The 15735-nt window shown below is 36.7% G+C and overlaps 1 protein-coding gene across 6 annotated transcripts; it reads left to right on the plus strand.

Moving 5' to 3' along the window:
- Window positions 1–5346: 5346 nt before the first annotated feature.
- Window positions 5347–15392, plus strand: LOC137712649 (kinesin-like protein KIN-14J). Of its 6 annotated transcripts, none has more exons than XM_088684155.1 (23): window positions 5347–5645; window positions 5731–5768; window positions 6473–6665; window positions 6784–6941; window positions 7110–7208; window positions 7645–7879; window positions 8592–8701; window positions 8821–8904; window positions 9034–9111; window positions 9202–9294; window positions 9437–9466; window positions 10467–10808; window positions 10891–10972; window positions 11067–11162; window positions 11251–11430; window positions 11518–11624; window positions 11715–11893; window positions 12053–12217; window positions 12309–12562; window positions 12699–12862; window positions 13722–14620; window positions 14870–14967; window positions 15152–15392. In XM_088684155.1, the coding sequence occupies exons 3-23, from the start codon at window positions 6524–6526 to the stop codon at window positions 15211–15213; spliced, it is 3657 nt and encodes a 1218-aa protein (XP_088540281.1). In that variant the 5' UTR covers window positions 5347–5645; window positions 5731–5768; window positions 6473–6523; the 3' UTR covers window positions 15214–15392. The 6 variants fall into 6 exon arrangements, with proteins under 6 accessions (XP_088540281.1, XP_088540284.1, XP_088540280.1 ...); XM_088684157.1 differs by lacking the exon at window positions 5347–5645 and adding an exon at window positions 6098–6134 and having other exon boundaries at window positions 5749–5767; XM_088684158.1 differs by lacking the exon at window positions 5731–5768 and having other exon boundaries at window positions 5349–5645.
- Window positions 15393–15735: the final 343 nt, after the last annotated feature.

Raw genomic sequence — 15735 nt, forward strand, 5'->3', positions numbered from 1 at the left:
GAATGATCACTCTTTTGAAGATCCTTGGTGCCACCAGCATGTTCCAAGCGGCTCTGTTTCTCGAAAGGGTTCATACTCTCAGGAAGTAGAATTGCTTGGCGATTTGATATGGGTTCATTTTTCATACTAAACTTTGTTCTTGCGAAGTTCCAAGAGCAAGATGTTTCTAGAAGATTACCTTATCCTCATTCAGTCTAACTCCCACCTCCAACTCACCGTCGCTTATCTCAATCTGATCATTGACATGCGCGGATACAAGAAGATCTACAAAGTTCCAAAGAAACGTTTGAGCGACGCCGTGAGTTCACTGTTGTTTGACCGACTTCTGCTGATTTATGATTGAAACGGAGGTGAAGATCTTCGTTCATATCTTTTCTAGTTTGGGTAAAGATTCAAGGTTCGCGGAATTGTTAGGTTCGTTCATATCTTACACTCTATGTGTTTGATGGAGTGTCGCATTCAAAGTTCTTTGCTTCAAATTGCATAATTGTTAGAGGTCGATGGCCATAAGTGTTGAAATCATGGAATTTGTAGATAAATGAGGTGTTTGTTGGGATAGAGAGGCCGATAGCCAAAAGTGTGTGTAGAATTCTTGCTACGAGGTGTCTGTTGGGATAGAGAGGCCGATAGCCATTTCCCTTTTATGTCCCACTTCAGAAAGGCCGATAGCCAAAAGTGTGTGTAGAATTCTTGCTGTGATTTACTTACGAAAATTGAGATTTTATCGCTTCAGAAAAAGTCGATAGCCAGAAGTGTTTGAAGGGTTCTTGCAAAGATTCAATTTGAAATGTTTAGAGTGTTGATACAATGGTGGATTCAAGTGTCAAGATTGAAAGGTTGTTGGGAATGTTAACTGTAAAACTTCAAGATGATAATTTTGTTAAGTGGAGCTATCAATTCTAGTCACATGGTGAAGACAAGAAATACAACTAGACAGAGACGTTTTGAAAACTGGGCTGATTAATTGATGATGGGAGTAGAGGATTAACTGATACTGCAGATGCATGAAGACACCTTTAAACACTAAGAACAGAGGATTAATTGATGATGGGAGCAGGGCTAGGAGTACATGGACAATAAGGATTTCATTGTTCTGTATTTCTTAAGCACTCATACAATCTCAAACTAGAAATCCCAGTTAAGATTGAGGGGGGATGTTGGCAATATTCACATCAGAGTGCAATGTCATCAAGAGTTTGTTGAAAGGTTGTTAGATTGATAGAGTTGGTTATTGCTGTTATGCTTGTTATATCTGTTAGCTTTGGAGTTAAGCTTCGCACTCTATATAACTGAGTGATGAATCATATTGTAATTCATTCAAGTCTTTTGATAATAAAGATCATTTCCTTTCTTCTCTGTTGGCTCCCTAGCTCTTCATCTTCTCAATTCTTCACTGCTCTTTAATTTTTCCAATGTAGTTAACAATGAGATTAAGATAGTATCCCATCAGAAAGTTCTATAGCTTGCCAGGAAAAAGAAAACGACAATGACTCGTTCAAAACTTCCAAATGTGGAGCTAAACCTCACATGCAAGACCAAAATCTCACATAGAACAACATTTTGAAACAATCATGGGTGGTTTCGAGGTTTACCTTGGTCATAGTTGTCGAGAACTTGGCCAAGGGAAATCGAGTCTGGATGGGGCTCCTTGAATTGAAGACTTGGGGGTTCGAAATTCACCAAACTAGAGCTTAGGTTGGTTCGATGTGGTAAGATGGTTTCTGTGATGATGGTCTCATCAACAGTGAATGAGGTTAAGGGTGGTGATGACACTTTGTGGTGGTAAACAAGAGAGTGAGAGATAAGGAAATCGGGGAGAGGGGTTGAATTGAGGGTTGACTAAGGGAGATAGTGAGTTGTGAGTGTGTGTGTGTGTGTGTGTGTGTGTGTGTGTGTGTGTGTGTGTGTGTGTATGTTTGGGTCAAGCCCAAACAACAAATTAATTAGGCATTAGACCTAATTAGAATATAATAAAAATAAATGGGCCAACTTGCCCACTTGTTTAACAAATTTAGCTAGCAAACCAACAGTACCACAGTCAGCAGGCTGCGATACTGACAACCCATGTCTTGAAAAACAAGTTGTGGATTCTCGATGGTGCAAAATGGTAATTTTGCACTTCACCTTGAAACATGTGCAAATCATTTGTTACACATTCGATTTATGTCCATCCATGGTGACGAGTACTCCTTAAATAAGACGAGAAAAGAGACAAACTGTGAAAAGCGTTCAAAGGTCCATGTAGGATTCCCATTTAGCCCATGAAGGGCATTTTTGTATTTGACATTGTTGGAGATAAAATACAATAAATTTTGAGGCGTGATGTAAACTCTCTATAATATGTCCTAAGCCTTGTCTTACTATTCAAATCCAATATTTTTTTTTTTTTTTTTTTTTTTGTTTCTTTGAAATTGTCGTCAAGACTTCAACCCTCACCCATGCATTTTTTTTCGGACCAAGATTGTCTCCCTTCCTACTTTCCATCCCCTTCCATCCCCTCCTACTTTTTCAGCCATTGATTTCATACCAAGTTAATTTAATGCTCTAGATTCTGCCACCTCACCAACAACACTAAAACATCTTTCAAGCCCAAATTTCCCAACGTTTTCTGCTGCCTTTCCACCCCTTCCTATCTGCCTTTTAAGCTATCTTTGTTTCTGAAATGCATTTTACATAAGCCTGGACTGGAGTACTAATACATGCTTCCAATACAAGCAGAACTTTTTTGCGTATTCAAAATTAATAAGCATGGATTGTACCACCAGAATATGTAGATTCAAAATTACACACAAAATATTTGTATTGCAAAAACCAACGAGATCCAAACCTATCTAACTCAACAACTTTGTCTACAATCTCTTGCACTTACAATAGAAGCAAAATTTTCAATTAAGCCTCTGGTAATGCAGACTCATGAAGTCCAAAATAACAATAAATTGGCCTTTGCAATCTCTATGTATGGCATAGCTACTTCTGCAATAACAATAAGTTGGCTTCCCCTCTTCATCTCCAATGGTCACCACTTACATTCAAACTCAAAGCCTATAATCATCAAAATCAATCATTTGCCATCCTATCTGCAATAGAGAAAAAGATATAGGAGAAAAAAAAAATCATCATCTCAAAATTTGTAGGATGTAGGCTTTAATTAAGTAGTACTAAAACTTTTGTCTACTTTAAAATTGTTCTCAATTACTCTATAAAAACAAATAATGGGACACGTTCAATCAAAAAAAGAGGACCCCTACACGATAAAAAAGAAAATACAAATCCTATAGCAAACAAGCAAAAAAAAAAAAAAAAAAAAACATAAAACACAGACCTGGGAAGACCCAATGAAGATGCAGTGGTGTAAAATGGCATAAGGATAGAGTTGCAAAAGTTTAGATGATCAACTTTGTTGTGATTGTGACCCAGAAATCAAATTGGCGGGAGGTGAAGTTCAGGAAAATTGGAAGAGCTGGGAAGGCAGATAGGAGGGGGGAGGTAGCAGAAAAAGTCAAGAAAATTGGGTTGAAAGATGCTTTAGTGTTGTCGGTGAGGTGACAAAATTTGGAGCATTAAATTAACTTGACATAAAATTAATGGCTGAAAAAGTAGGAGGGGATGGAAGAGGATGGAAAGTAGAAAGGGAGACAATCTTGATCCTTTTTTATTTCTAATCAAAGTCTTGTATAATACCATTTACATTTGTCGGCATGAGTACATAGATATGGTGCTTGATTGGTTTCATAAATCATTTATTTTCTTTAAAAAACAACATTTTCAATTGAATTAAAAAAGTAAATTAACAAATAGGGTGTTGGGTTTCCACCCATGCATCTCAAGTTTGAAACTCCTCCTCTTATAAATTATTATAATAATTTCGAATCATCCCCTCTCCTTAATAATAACAAATATATTTTTTAAAATAAAAATAAATTGGCAAATAGATTATGGCTTGTCAATTGAGATTTGAAATCGGAAAACCTATTAAAATGGCAAACTCCAATACCATTGCCAGTCATTGTTTTCATTGTAGAGATGCTCTAAAACTCAAGAAATAATGCTTACATTTTAACCACTAGCTAAATGAAAAAATTGTGAAAAGTTGCTTCATTAAACTGTCAACATAACATGCATCAGGTCACAAATGTGAGAATATCATTACTCACATTCCTTTTATAATAATATTTGGGTGGTGCCGCTCCCCACATATTTTTTTTATCTTCCACACGCTTCTTGTTAATTTTGTTCCTCTTCAATTCGTTTTATCTAACGGTCAAAAGTTAAAAGATATGTGGTGAAAGTAAAAAATAGTATGTGGATAGCATCACCCTTATATTTTTCAACTAAACGTTAAAGACAGTTAATAACATTTTCAGCTGTTTAGGCATGAGTGCTGTTTAAGATGGGTTCAAAGCTTAGATCAAAAACAAAAATGTGGGTTCAAAGCCTTTTGTCTTATAAATGAATGTGTCTTTTGTTCGGGCTAAGTCACTTGTCCAACCACTCCCAATGCGAATAGTTCCATATGGGCTCTATTGCAATACGATATATCTCATTGAGAAACGCTATCAAAGCTGCTATCCCAATAGCTTCCACTGAGGGGCTGAGCGCGAGCTTTGTTCAGAGTTTGACCAGGGGATGGTTGAGTGCGCAAGAAAGAAACTACAACAAGAAATGAAAAAAATCACCGCTAAATCAATAACTAATTCAATAATTACATTTGTGCTTTTATTGACACACCCTGACCGAAATCAAGGCGTGCTGGCTGTCACCTGACCCACTGGAAAGTTCTCGTGTGAGTTCTCAGAAACAAAACCGTGAAGGTGTGCTGGAGGCCCAAAACGGACAATATCGTGCTACGGTAGAGTCGGGCCCGAAAAATGGTCCCGCTCAGACCGGGATGTGACATTTATGGTAACATATCTACTTAAAATTTTGCACATGTGAAATTACATTATTTTCCCTAATATAAACATTCCTTACTTATCCTCGACAATTAATGTGTTAAATAAATTACTAAATATGGAAAAAAAAAAGATAAGCATAATGTTGTCTTCAGCTGTACTTGCACCGGGGGAAGCGCGTACACATGCACGCGCAGGCTTAAATTTAAATTAATAAATAAAAATATTAACTAATTTGTTTTTTAATAAGTTAGTTTTGGTTGTCCGAATGAAAAAGGTTTAAGTTGGAAAATTTAAAATCCGAATAACAACAGACAAAAATAACAAGGCGGGAACCCCACTCCAAAGGTGGGAGGCCGGGGGACCAAACTGCAATTAGCCAAAATCAGAGGTCCTTAATCCGAAATAAAAAAATTAGAAGAAAATAAAAAAAAATCCGAATGCCCAACCAATCCCCCCAATCTTTCTTTTCACTCCCTGTTGTCCCGAACGTTTGCTTCCTCTCTCTTCTGGGACCTCAAAAATCGAAATAAAAAAAAAGAAATTACAAAAATTATTTATTTTTTAATTTTAATTTCTGAATTTTTTTTCTGAAACGGATCGTTCCCCAGGATTCCAGCATTTGTTTTTTCGCCTTCCGGCATTTGCAATTTTCGGAGGAATTTCAATTCGAATTCCTCCGGCCAGCGGCTCCGGAGCTCGCTCTCTCTCGCTCTGTCTGGTGTGATCTCTCTGGCGTTGTGGTCCAATCAGGTTCGTACCGCATTCGCTGAAATATTAGGGTTTTTGTTTGGCTATCTGATTGTGGGATTTGTGTTTCTTCCGCCTGGGGTTTCAGAATTGGACAATGCAGCTGGAAATTGTGTAATTTTATAGGTGAGATTTTGAGTTGGAATGCATTTTGGGATTTTATTTATCATTTCTCTTGCGTTTTTGATTATTTTTTGTTGGTTGATGATTTGGGGTCTGTTTGGTTGCTGGGAAAATTGAGGATAGGATAAGGTAAAGGTACAAGGAGAGTAGTTATTTGATATGTAATTGTTTGATGTCAGCCAATTCTATATATTTGTGTATAATTATATATATACACATATATTTGTATGTGTGTTCTAGTTGAGTGTGATTTTCTTATTATATAAAGTGGATATGAAGAAAAGGATCAATGCACTTCATAAACTTTGCTTTTTTTTTTTTTTTTTTTGTCGGGTTTCTCAGAAAGCAACAAAGAGTTCACTTTGAGGCGTAGATGAAGCGATTTTCAATATTTTGTAGCAGAATTCTATTTACATAAATGCTATTTAAGTAAAGTTGCAACGGAGAAAAATGATACTATATTGGCTGCACATGGTGGAAATTAATTAATTGTTGAATTTGGTATATGAAATTTTCAATCTTTCTGAAGTTATTTGATTACGTAGTTGGAATGCCATGCATCGCAATGGCATGAAGTTATGAACTGCTGACTTTCAACTGAGGCATGGTACTTTGTTTCTCAGGGAAATTACTTGATGGATTTTGTCTCCATTCTTAAGATTTTGTTCCTTACTAGTTACAGAGACTCATGTATTGTTTCCTTGTAGCTGCGTGTCCTCAATTGATAACAAGAACAGGACATTCCTGGAGATTATATCATGAACACTCAGTTAGAGTCTCAGAAAGATGAGAATGGGGGGTCAAAGTCACACAAAGATGAAAAGGAGGGGTGTGAAAATTTAAATGGGACTTCAACTGCAAATGCTGACCCAGCGGAAAGTTTCAGCAGCACAGTTGAAGGTAGTAAACTGTTTCTCTCTCTCTCTCTCTCTCTCTCTCTCTCCAGACCTGGAGTTATGTAAACAAAATTGGAGTTCCTCCTTCTCCATGATTTACCAACTCTGTTTTCCTTTTTCAGACAACCAGATATTATCTTTGGTGGAGTGGTTAAACTTTATCGTCCCTTATTTAAGATTGCCATTGGATGCTACCGAGGAGGAACTCAGAGCCTGCTTAATTGATGGCACTGTTTTATGCAGAATTTTAAATAAGCTGTGTCCTGGTTCAGTTGAAATGGTATGACTACTGTTCTGTTTTGTTTGCTTATAAACATCTTGGTGTATAAATACAATTGTTAAGGATGTTCCCTTATTTTTATTTTAAATTGTATTAGTTCTGTACCGGTACATGGTTTTTTATGTTGCATTCTTGATTCTTCATTTGAATGGTTTTTCCCTGATTTAGGGAGGGAGTTCGGACCCGGGTTTCGCAAATGTCAAGAGGTTTCTGGTGGCTGTGGATGAATTAGGATTCCCCCGCTTTGACCTGATAGACCTAGAGCAGGTAGTTAAACTGATATTTCTTTGACTATTTCGGTTTTTAACCTTTTTAAAACCAGTCATGGATTATTTACGTCTGATTTCATAGAAGCTATTTTAACCTCAGCACCATCATGAAACTGAGTAACCTGGTACCTTTGGTGACATCCAATAAATTGAAACTAAGCATTGTGCGGCCAACTTGGCCTTAGCTCTATTATCCGCAGAGTTCTGGGTTTATTATACGTGGGGTGTATTTACCGAGAAAGAAAGCTTTTTCACTATAAAACCATATTGTATTTTATGTGACCAGCCCAATAATAATTCCTAGATTTGTTCAGACTGGATGGATTGTCCTGTACCAATATTTGGCGTGGGAAAATAATCCCTTTGGTTCCTCACTATTTTTTTCTTACACTTAACTTCCTTGTATCAATTGATGGTCTGGGATAAAATTGCAGGGATCTCTGGTACCAGTTTTGCAATGCCTTGGTGCACTTAAATCTTCTTTTGACTTTGGTTTTTGGGGAGAGAACAGTAAACACCTAACAAGGACAGGAAGTGATTTGTTGGAGATAGAATCTTTAAAGGGAATTGATCGTTCCCGAGGGGATATCTCAAAATTTGGACAACAATGTACTCAAAATAGAGAAGAGACACAAGGAAATTCAGTTGATTCAACATCTCAAGTGACAGGTAGGAAATCATAGACTTGTATGGACCTACATGTAGTAACAAATTTTAGAAATTTAATATCTTGGTTTGTTATGCTTTAGTATTTTCAAGAGTCTTTTATGGTCATCTAACTGGTGCGCATGAGTGAAATCACAAGTAATGGAACTCAACTTGGATTTTGGATTTATCTTGTTAAAACTTTAGGCAACTTTTTTCTCGGCTTTGCTTGAGAACATGATCAAGAAGAGCATACATAGATTAAAGTGTTGTAAGTCGTTTAGGGGTAAAGTTGTTGCGTTACCACTCTAAAGTGAATAACATTTATTTAGAAATCCTCCCTGGAAAGATACTCTTTTCTATGATTTCGTAGTCATATAATTTTGTTCATGACGCTGGTCTGTGGTAATTTTTATTTCAATTCATATGCTGCATATATGAGATTTTTTATACTGTGTGCCATGCAGCATAAGTCCTTAATTGGATGAATCTAGGAGTTAGGGGGTAGGGTGTGAAGCTAGAGGTGTGAACTCTCTCTCTGGGGTACTTTTGTGGATACGTTAGTGCAACAACCTTATAAAGTTAGACTGGATGTTTGGATTGAAAGGGTGGCGGGTTGTGTTGCTTGTGCTGCTGTGCATATAATTGGATATGTTATTTTGCTTCTGTTGTTGCATATGTGCTGACAATATTGTTAATACATTACTTTTGTTTTCCTTTTCTCCCTTGTTTTCAGATCCATCAGCTGATTTAGTACATCATATTGGACAGCAACTGAAGCAGGGGACCTTTGTTGATTTTTCTGATGCTAAGATTTTGGAATCAATCAAATCAACCAGTTTAGATGTAATCTCTTGAACCTTTTTTGGTTCTTGTTACTTTCTTTTAGATGTACATATAATTATAAGTTGTTGCTGTATTTTAGTGAAACTTTAGTTCCATATTACAATTTTTCTTTGTTGCAGAATGCATCTACTCGATCACTTTTCAATGTTGGGCATAAGATTCTGGATGACAGTATTGACAGAAACAATGGTGATGTACCTCATGTATGGCAGTAAGAGGATACATGGACGCCAGCGTTCATGCATATATTCACAGTTATAAATTTATGTCCTTGTTTGTGCTGTACATTTAAACTTGTATCTCTAATTATTATCTGTAATAAAAAATTTCAGCGTGTAGCATATCTTCTGAAAAAAGTCATGCAAGTGACTGAGCAGCGATTTGCAAATCAGGCAGTTAACTTGAGAATTGTAAATTCTTCTGCCTTTGTTTTTGTCAGAGAATATCATTTTCTTATTCTATTCATTAGTTATAAGGTTTCAATTTTTGGGTTCTTGTAGCAAAACAATATATATAAGGCCCGTGAGGAGAAGTATCTATTGAAAATAAAAGTACTTGAGACCCTCACTTCTGGGACTGCCGAAGAAAATGAGGTACACTGAATAAAATAAATTTGGCTGTGCTTCCCTTTTTAAATTTATAATTTAAATTTTTTATTGAGAAAATTTAAATTATAATTTTGGATATTAATCTAATCGATCTCATTTGTTGTTCCTTCTTCCCATCTTCCTTTAGGTTGTTCTGAAACAGCTTCAGAATATCAAGGTGCAATTTCAATCTTTTATTCCTATCTTAAATTTACCAATGATGAAGCATTTCATATTGTGGATTCTTTTATTTCAATGACTTTTTGTGTCTTAAAACTCTTAGAAACACATGTATTTTTTCAATGTCTTCACTTTTACCTGTCTTTTGAATATCTCATCCATTCAAATTCACATGCCCTTTTTCCTTAACATAATATATCTGCATGAATTATGAACTATGCGTTGTATCATGGTTAGGGAATGGGTTTATTGTTCAATTTCCATGATTGGTTAGTATAATTAGTTTGGGTTTTGCTTCCCATGAGCGTCTAAATGCAAAAGTTTTTGCAAACACTAGGAAAGAAGTGGGCTTCCTGAACCAATTAGCTTTGACTTCATAAATGAGTCATAATGATGACCATGCCCTTATATCTGTACTTCTTTAGAAGTCATTGGTATCATGATAAAAAAAATACTTACGTTCCAACTATTTCTAGAACTTTGGAATGAAAATAGCTATTTATCACTTCTTAGGAATCCCATTCCAAGGAATAGGTTCAAAAGTCTGGAAACCTGATTCTGCGATACAAACGCAGCCAATGAGTATATGACGTTGTGTAGATAGCTGTGTAATATGTGTAACATGTACACCAGTCTTGAATGCTTTCTTGGTTGACATTCCATGAAATATCACCTGTTGGGGAAGTTTGTATGATTTGTTTTTATTAATCTTCTTTCCCTGCATTAAACAAATGAATTTCATCTCCACAAACTATATTTCTGTTTGTTATGTGTTCATACCTGATTTGGTGAAGATCCCGCCACTGAAATGAAGGATAATTAACTTTCTAATATTCTCATCTAAACTAAGAAAATGTTGATTAAATAACGAACCAAAAGACTCTCAGATATGATTTGTAAAATATGCTTTTTATATGTAGAAAAAGGCAGGCGATTTCTAGTTCTTGTTTTAGGAAAATTTTATATAATTTTTATAATATGGTTATTTTTTCTTGCAGCTTGAGAAGTTTGATATAGAGGAGCAGAAAAAACTTGAGGAGGAGGATGCAGTGCGATTAAAGGAAGAGAAGGATCACAGGGATTCACAGATTTCAATACTGAAACAGGAACTAGAAATGGCCACAGGTCGACATGAAAGTTACTGCCACAAGTTAGAGGCAAATGCAAAAGAAGCTAAACTTCAACTGGAAAGGAAGTTAAAGGAACTCGAGTGCATACTAACAGATTCAAAGCAGAACCAGAAAGAACTAGAGGCATCTTTGGAAAATGAATCAAGGAGATGGAAAAATAAAGAACGCACTTATCAAAGCTTCGTAACTTGCCAATCTGGAGCTTTGCAGGTTTGCTGTTATTAATTTAGTCTCTTAGACTCAATGTGTTGATGTTGATTCTACAACCTGATATGCTGATGATGCCTGACAGGAATTAAGTGCCACTTTGGAGTCCACTAGACGTGAAATCTTGAAGACAAAAGGCAGTTATTCCGAAGAATTTAATTACTTGGGTAAGACTGATAATTAATTTCTAATTTTTCTGTTTATTTGTAATTTTTTCTTGGGAAGGGTATCTCTTCACAATTTATGGCTTTCATATTGAAGGTTTGAAGCTTAAAGAACTAACAGATGCTGCTGAAAAGTATCATGCTGTTCTCAATGAAAATCGGAAATTGTATAATGAGGTTCAGGATTTGAAAGGTATATTATCAAATACAATTGTGTTATTGTCATATTTGGATTGATTTCTTGTTAGTTGATTATGATGCTTTTTTTTCTTCGCATGAAGGTAATATTAGAGTGTACTGTCGAATAAGACCATTTCTTCCGGGTCAAAGCCAAAGGGAAACCACCATAGAATATATTGGTGAAAATGGTGATCTAGTTATCGCAAATCCCTCTAAACAAGGAAAAGACAGCCGCAGGCTGTTTAAATTTAACAAAGTATTTGGTCCTGCAGCTACACAAGGTATTAATATCTTATATTGTACAACATGGATGTTGGCATTGATTTTTGTCATACTATTGGCAAACTTATATTTACCTATGTCAACAGCGGACGTATTTTTAGACACCCAACCATTGATTCGTTCTGTCCTTGATGGATACAATGTTTGTATATTTGCCTATGGTCAAACTGGTTCAGGAAAGACCTATACGATGGTAAGAGTTTAAGTATGTTTTTGTTTTCTCATATCAACCATTTACATTATTCTTACCCATGTCTTGACATATTTTTTGTGTTGCTTCTAGTCCGGGCCTAGTGTATCCTCAACAGATGACTGGGGTATCAACTATCGAGCATTAAATGATCTTTTCCAAATATCTCAGAGCAGGAAAAGCTCCATAGCTTATGAAGTTGGTGTTCAAATGGTAGAGATATATAATGAACAAGTTCGTGATCTACTCTCAAGTGAGGGTCCTCAAAAAAGATATCCTTCATTTTGTTAATTTGTGTTACCTTTTAAAATGCCATGGTTGAGAAGTAGGATGCTTGCGTTGAGTAATAGTTTGCTTCATTCCTGATGATATTGATCCTATCTTCCTCACTTTGGTATTACAAAAGATTTTGTTTCCTTTAACTTGCACACACTTGGGATTTGGAATACTACCCAGCCAAATGGGTTAGCTGTCCCTGAAGCAAGCATGCATCCTGTTAACTCAACTGCAGATGTCCTAAAGTTAATGAATATTGGGTTGATGAACCGGGCAGTCGGTGCTACTGCCCTAAATGAAAGAAGTAGCCGATCTCATAGGTTATATTCTGAATACAAAGTTTTTTTAACAACATTATATTTATTGTCTTCTTCCATGCGACATGATTTTTAATCAATTAAAATGGTGCAGTGTTTTGACTGTTCACGTTTGTGGAGTGGACTTGAAGTCTGACACTTCTCTGCGTGGTAGTCTACATCTCGTGGATCTTGCCGGAAGCGAACGAGTGGATCGATCTGAAGCTACTGGAGATAGGCTTAGGGAGGCACAGCATATAAACAAGTCACTGTCTGCTCTCGGGGATGTGATTTTTGCTCTTGCACAGAAGTCTTCACATGTACCGTATAGAAACAGCAAATTAACTCAAGTGCTTCAGAGTTCTTTAGGTACTTGTTCAATTATTTGGTTTCATTCTTGATGAGATGACAAGGTCATTATTGTAGTATGCAAGTTATGTTCTATAGCTCTTGCTATCTTCAATTTATGGATTGGTTATTTATTGATTTGCTTCTCTAACTGTAGGTGGTCAAGCAAAGACACTCATGTTTGTACAGCTGAATCCGGATGTTGAATCCTTCGCTCAGACTATAAGTACACTGAAGTTTGCAGAGAGGGTTTCTGGTGTTGAATTAGGTGCTGCCCGGAGCAACAAAGAGGGAAGATATGTAAGAGAACTTATGGAGCAGGTACAGAGTCTTATTATTTTCTTTAAGTATGTCTACCTAGATATAGTGTCTTTCTGCCATTTGGATTAATTTGAGATAAATTTCCATTGCTTTTTCAAATTAGTTCACTGTCTTGTCAAATAAGTAGAGGTTATAGAAAATTGAATAGGTCCTTTTGATGCTGTTTCTTCGTTTCCAATGAAAGTAATGGGTTGTCAACTAGGAATGCTGGTCTTTTAAAAAAAGAAGATAAAAAAGCTCACTGACCCCGGATGCGGTTTAGTGAGAACTGTACGCACCAATGTAATAGATTTGCTATAATGAGCAGTTAAACTGCACAGGGAGTTTCTTTAATGCTAAGCGTTTCTGGCTTCACACTTAAAATTGGTGCTGAGAGAGTATCCTCCTGCCATGTGGGCTGGTGCCTTGTCAACTACTCGTAGAGAATAGTTCTAAAATGAACCTGCCTTTCTCTGGTTGGACGCCCTATACTGATGCTGTTTCCAGCATTGTCTCTGGGTTTATTTTCCTGGTTGACTGTTGAAAATACTTTTACTCATTGACTCTCTATATGATATCGGTTATGTTGATTGAAAGCATTGGTGCCGTGGAAGCTTATAGGAGGGGTTGTTTTCCACAGTTCATATTTTGACCTACCAAATCTGTTGGCTTTTGAGAATAAAACCTCAATGATTGTAGGAGGTTTTTCCTTTTTCCTGAATAAGGGTTGCATTCAACAGATAAAAGAAATTGACATGATCAGCTGGCAGGATGAAATATTGGGGTTGCAACAGTGCAAAGCTGACAAATACTGTATCCCCTCAGAAGTTAGTCAGGAAATGCTTTTATTCCATATCTAATTATCTGTTAAATCTTGCAGGTGGCTTCCTTCAGGGACACAATTGCTAAGAAAGATGAGGAGATTGAACGATTGCTGAGGGTCAATAGTAATGGGTTACACCGTGGCATGAGCTCACTAAGATATGCGTCTTCCTCTCCAAGAAGACATTCAATTGGGTCTCCACGACTGAGCCAAAAGAGCCCAGGTAGAAGAGGCTCAGGATATTATAGTGATAAGCGTTCTGAAGTTAGTTCTCAGCTTTCAACAGATGACTTTAGAAATCGTAGGGAAGATTTTCCTCGGTCAAAGAACGGAGGAGAGGCAAATGATTCTGAAGGTAGTTCTCAGTCAATGGATGACTTTAGACATCATAAGGAACATATGCCACAGTCAAAGCATGAAGGTGAGGCAAAGCATTCTGAAGATAGTTCGCAGCAGTCAGCAGACAACTTTAGAGATAATAAGGAGCATTCGCCTTGGTTAAAGCAAAGAGGTGAGACAAAGAATTCTGAAGCTGGTTCTGATAAGTCACTAGATGACTTTAGAAATCATAAGGGCCATTCAACTCAACCAAAGTATGGAGGTGGAGGAAAGCATTCTGAGGGTAGTTCTGAGCAGTCAATAGATGACTTTAGACGTCATAAGGAACACTCGACTCAACAAAAGCATGGAGATGAGTCAAGTCAAAACATCACCGAAGATTTTGAGCTCATGGGCTTTGGTGAGGAAGATTCTGGGGAGAGATTAAGCGACATATCTGATGGTGGTCTCTCAATGGGAACAGAAACTGAGGGTTCCATGGCCAGTTTTATGGAGTTTACTCTTTTCCCTGATGTTACAAAACCAACAGAAAGTACAAATGCTGGAAATACAGAAGTCATGAAAACTCAAACTGAGAATGCTCAAGGCGAAAAGACACCATCCCAGCGCACAGTAAGGTGAGTTTCTCATTTCCTCACATCCTCATGTGATTGATAACGTGCTATTTTTTTGGTAAGATTAAATTCCCAAATTTTTGATGCACCGTTTATTGTTATATTTGTTACTTGTTCAAAGTTTTAAAAATTGAGTTCAAATTGAGGGTGATTAATTTGGAAATTTTAATATTTGCCCGACTCTCTAGTGATTAAACCCACTTCATTCCTATGAAACTAATGCTTCAATTGTTCTTTTTATCTGGATTCAAGGTTTGCACCATCTAAACTTCCAAAGCCATCACCTAAGTTGGCAGAAACAAAAGCTACTCGGACGTCGGTGATCAGAAGTTCCTCAAAGGTTTTGCCAAGTATGTATCTGAATCCTTCCGTCTACATATAACCGTTATGTTGTATTCAACCTTTAGACCAGCAGTGATTCATATACTTTCACCATAGCCACCGTAATTCTCCAAACCCCCGTCCCCGTCCCCCCTTCATTTCCTCCTTTCGACGACGCCGCTTCTCTTAACTCATTCCCCTAATTCATTTCAGGTCCTTGGAAATCTACCGCCGGCAGCAGCTCGTCAGTGAGGTCTTCCAAACGCTGGCATTAAAAACTCACTGTACTAATGCGATTTTAATACTGCTCCTCCTATTAGGCTATTAGTAGTTTCCATTTGTCTTTATATTGAAAAAATGGCAACTGGAGACTTCAGACTTTGACCTTGTACTATATGTTCTAAACAATCAATGGTATAAAAACCTTCGATTTTTGAGATCTCTCCAAAAAAAATTTTGGCACAGTTTTACCATTTCTGTTCCCAATTTGAAATTTACAAGTATAGTTATCCTAATCCTCCCTTTTTTTTTTTTTTTTTGTTTTCTGGAGTTTCAAGTTTTACGCAAAATCGACCCTACTTACTGGGATATGGTTTGGTTGTTGTAAGTATAATGCTAGGCCTACTAAATGACTATGGTTTGTAATTGTATCCATAAAACATTCCCAATTATTTTCTTGCCTATATTTTTGTCCAGACTTGCTTAGGCATGCAATATTCATGCGCTTACAATATGCGTAAACGATATATTTATACTTTAAAAATAAATATTATACCCCATTGTTATAACATCGGTGG

This window comes from Pyrus communis, chromosome 14 (genome assembly GCF_041283825.1).
Source record: "Pyrus communis isolate YQ-2024b chromosome 14, ASM4128382v1, whole genome shotgun sequence".
Lineage (NCBI taxonomy): Eukaryota > Viridiplantae > Streptophyta > Magnoliopsida > Rosales > Rosaceae > Pyrus > Pyrus communis.

Coding starts and splice junctions, on each gene's coding strand:
- LOC137712649 (XM_088684155.1), top strand. CDS start 6,524: ATGAACACTCAGTTAGAGTCTCAGAAAGATGAGAATGGGGGGTCAAAG. Junction 11,163..11,250: donor TGAGGTTCAGGATTTGAAAG/GTATATTATCAA, acceptor CTTCGCATGAAG/GTAATATTAGAGTGTACTGT. Junction 11,894..12,052: donor AGTGAGGGTCCTCAAAAAAG/ATATCCTTCATT, acceptor TAACTTGCACAC/ACTTGGGATTTGGAATACTA.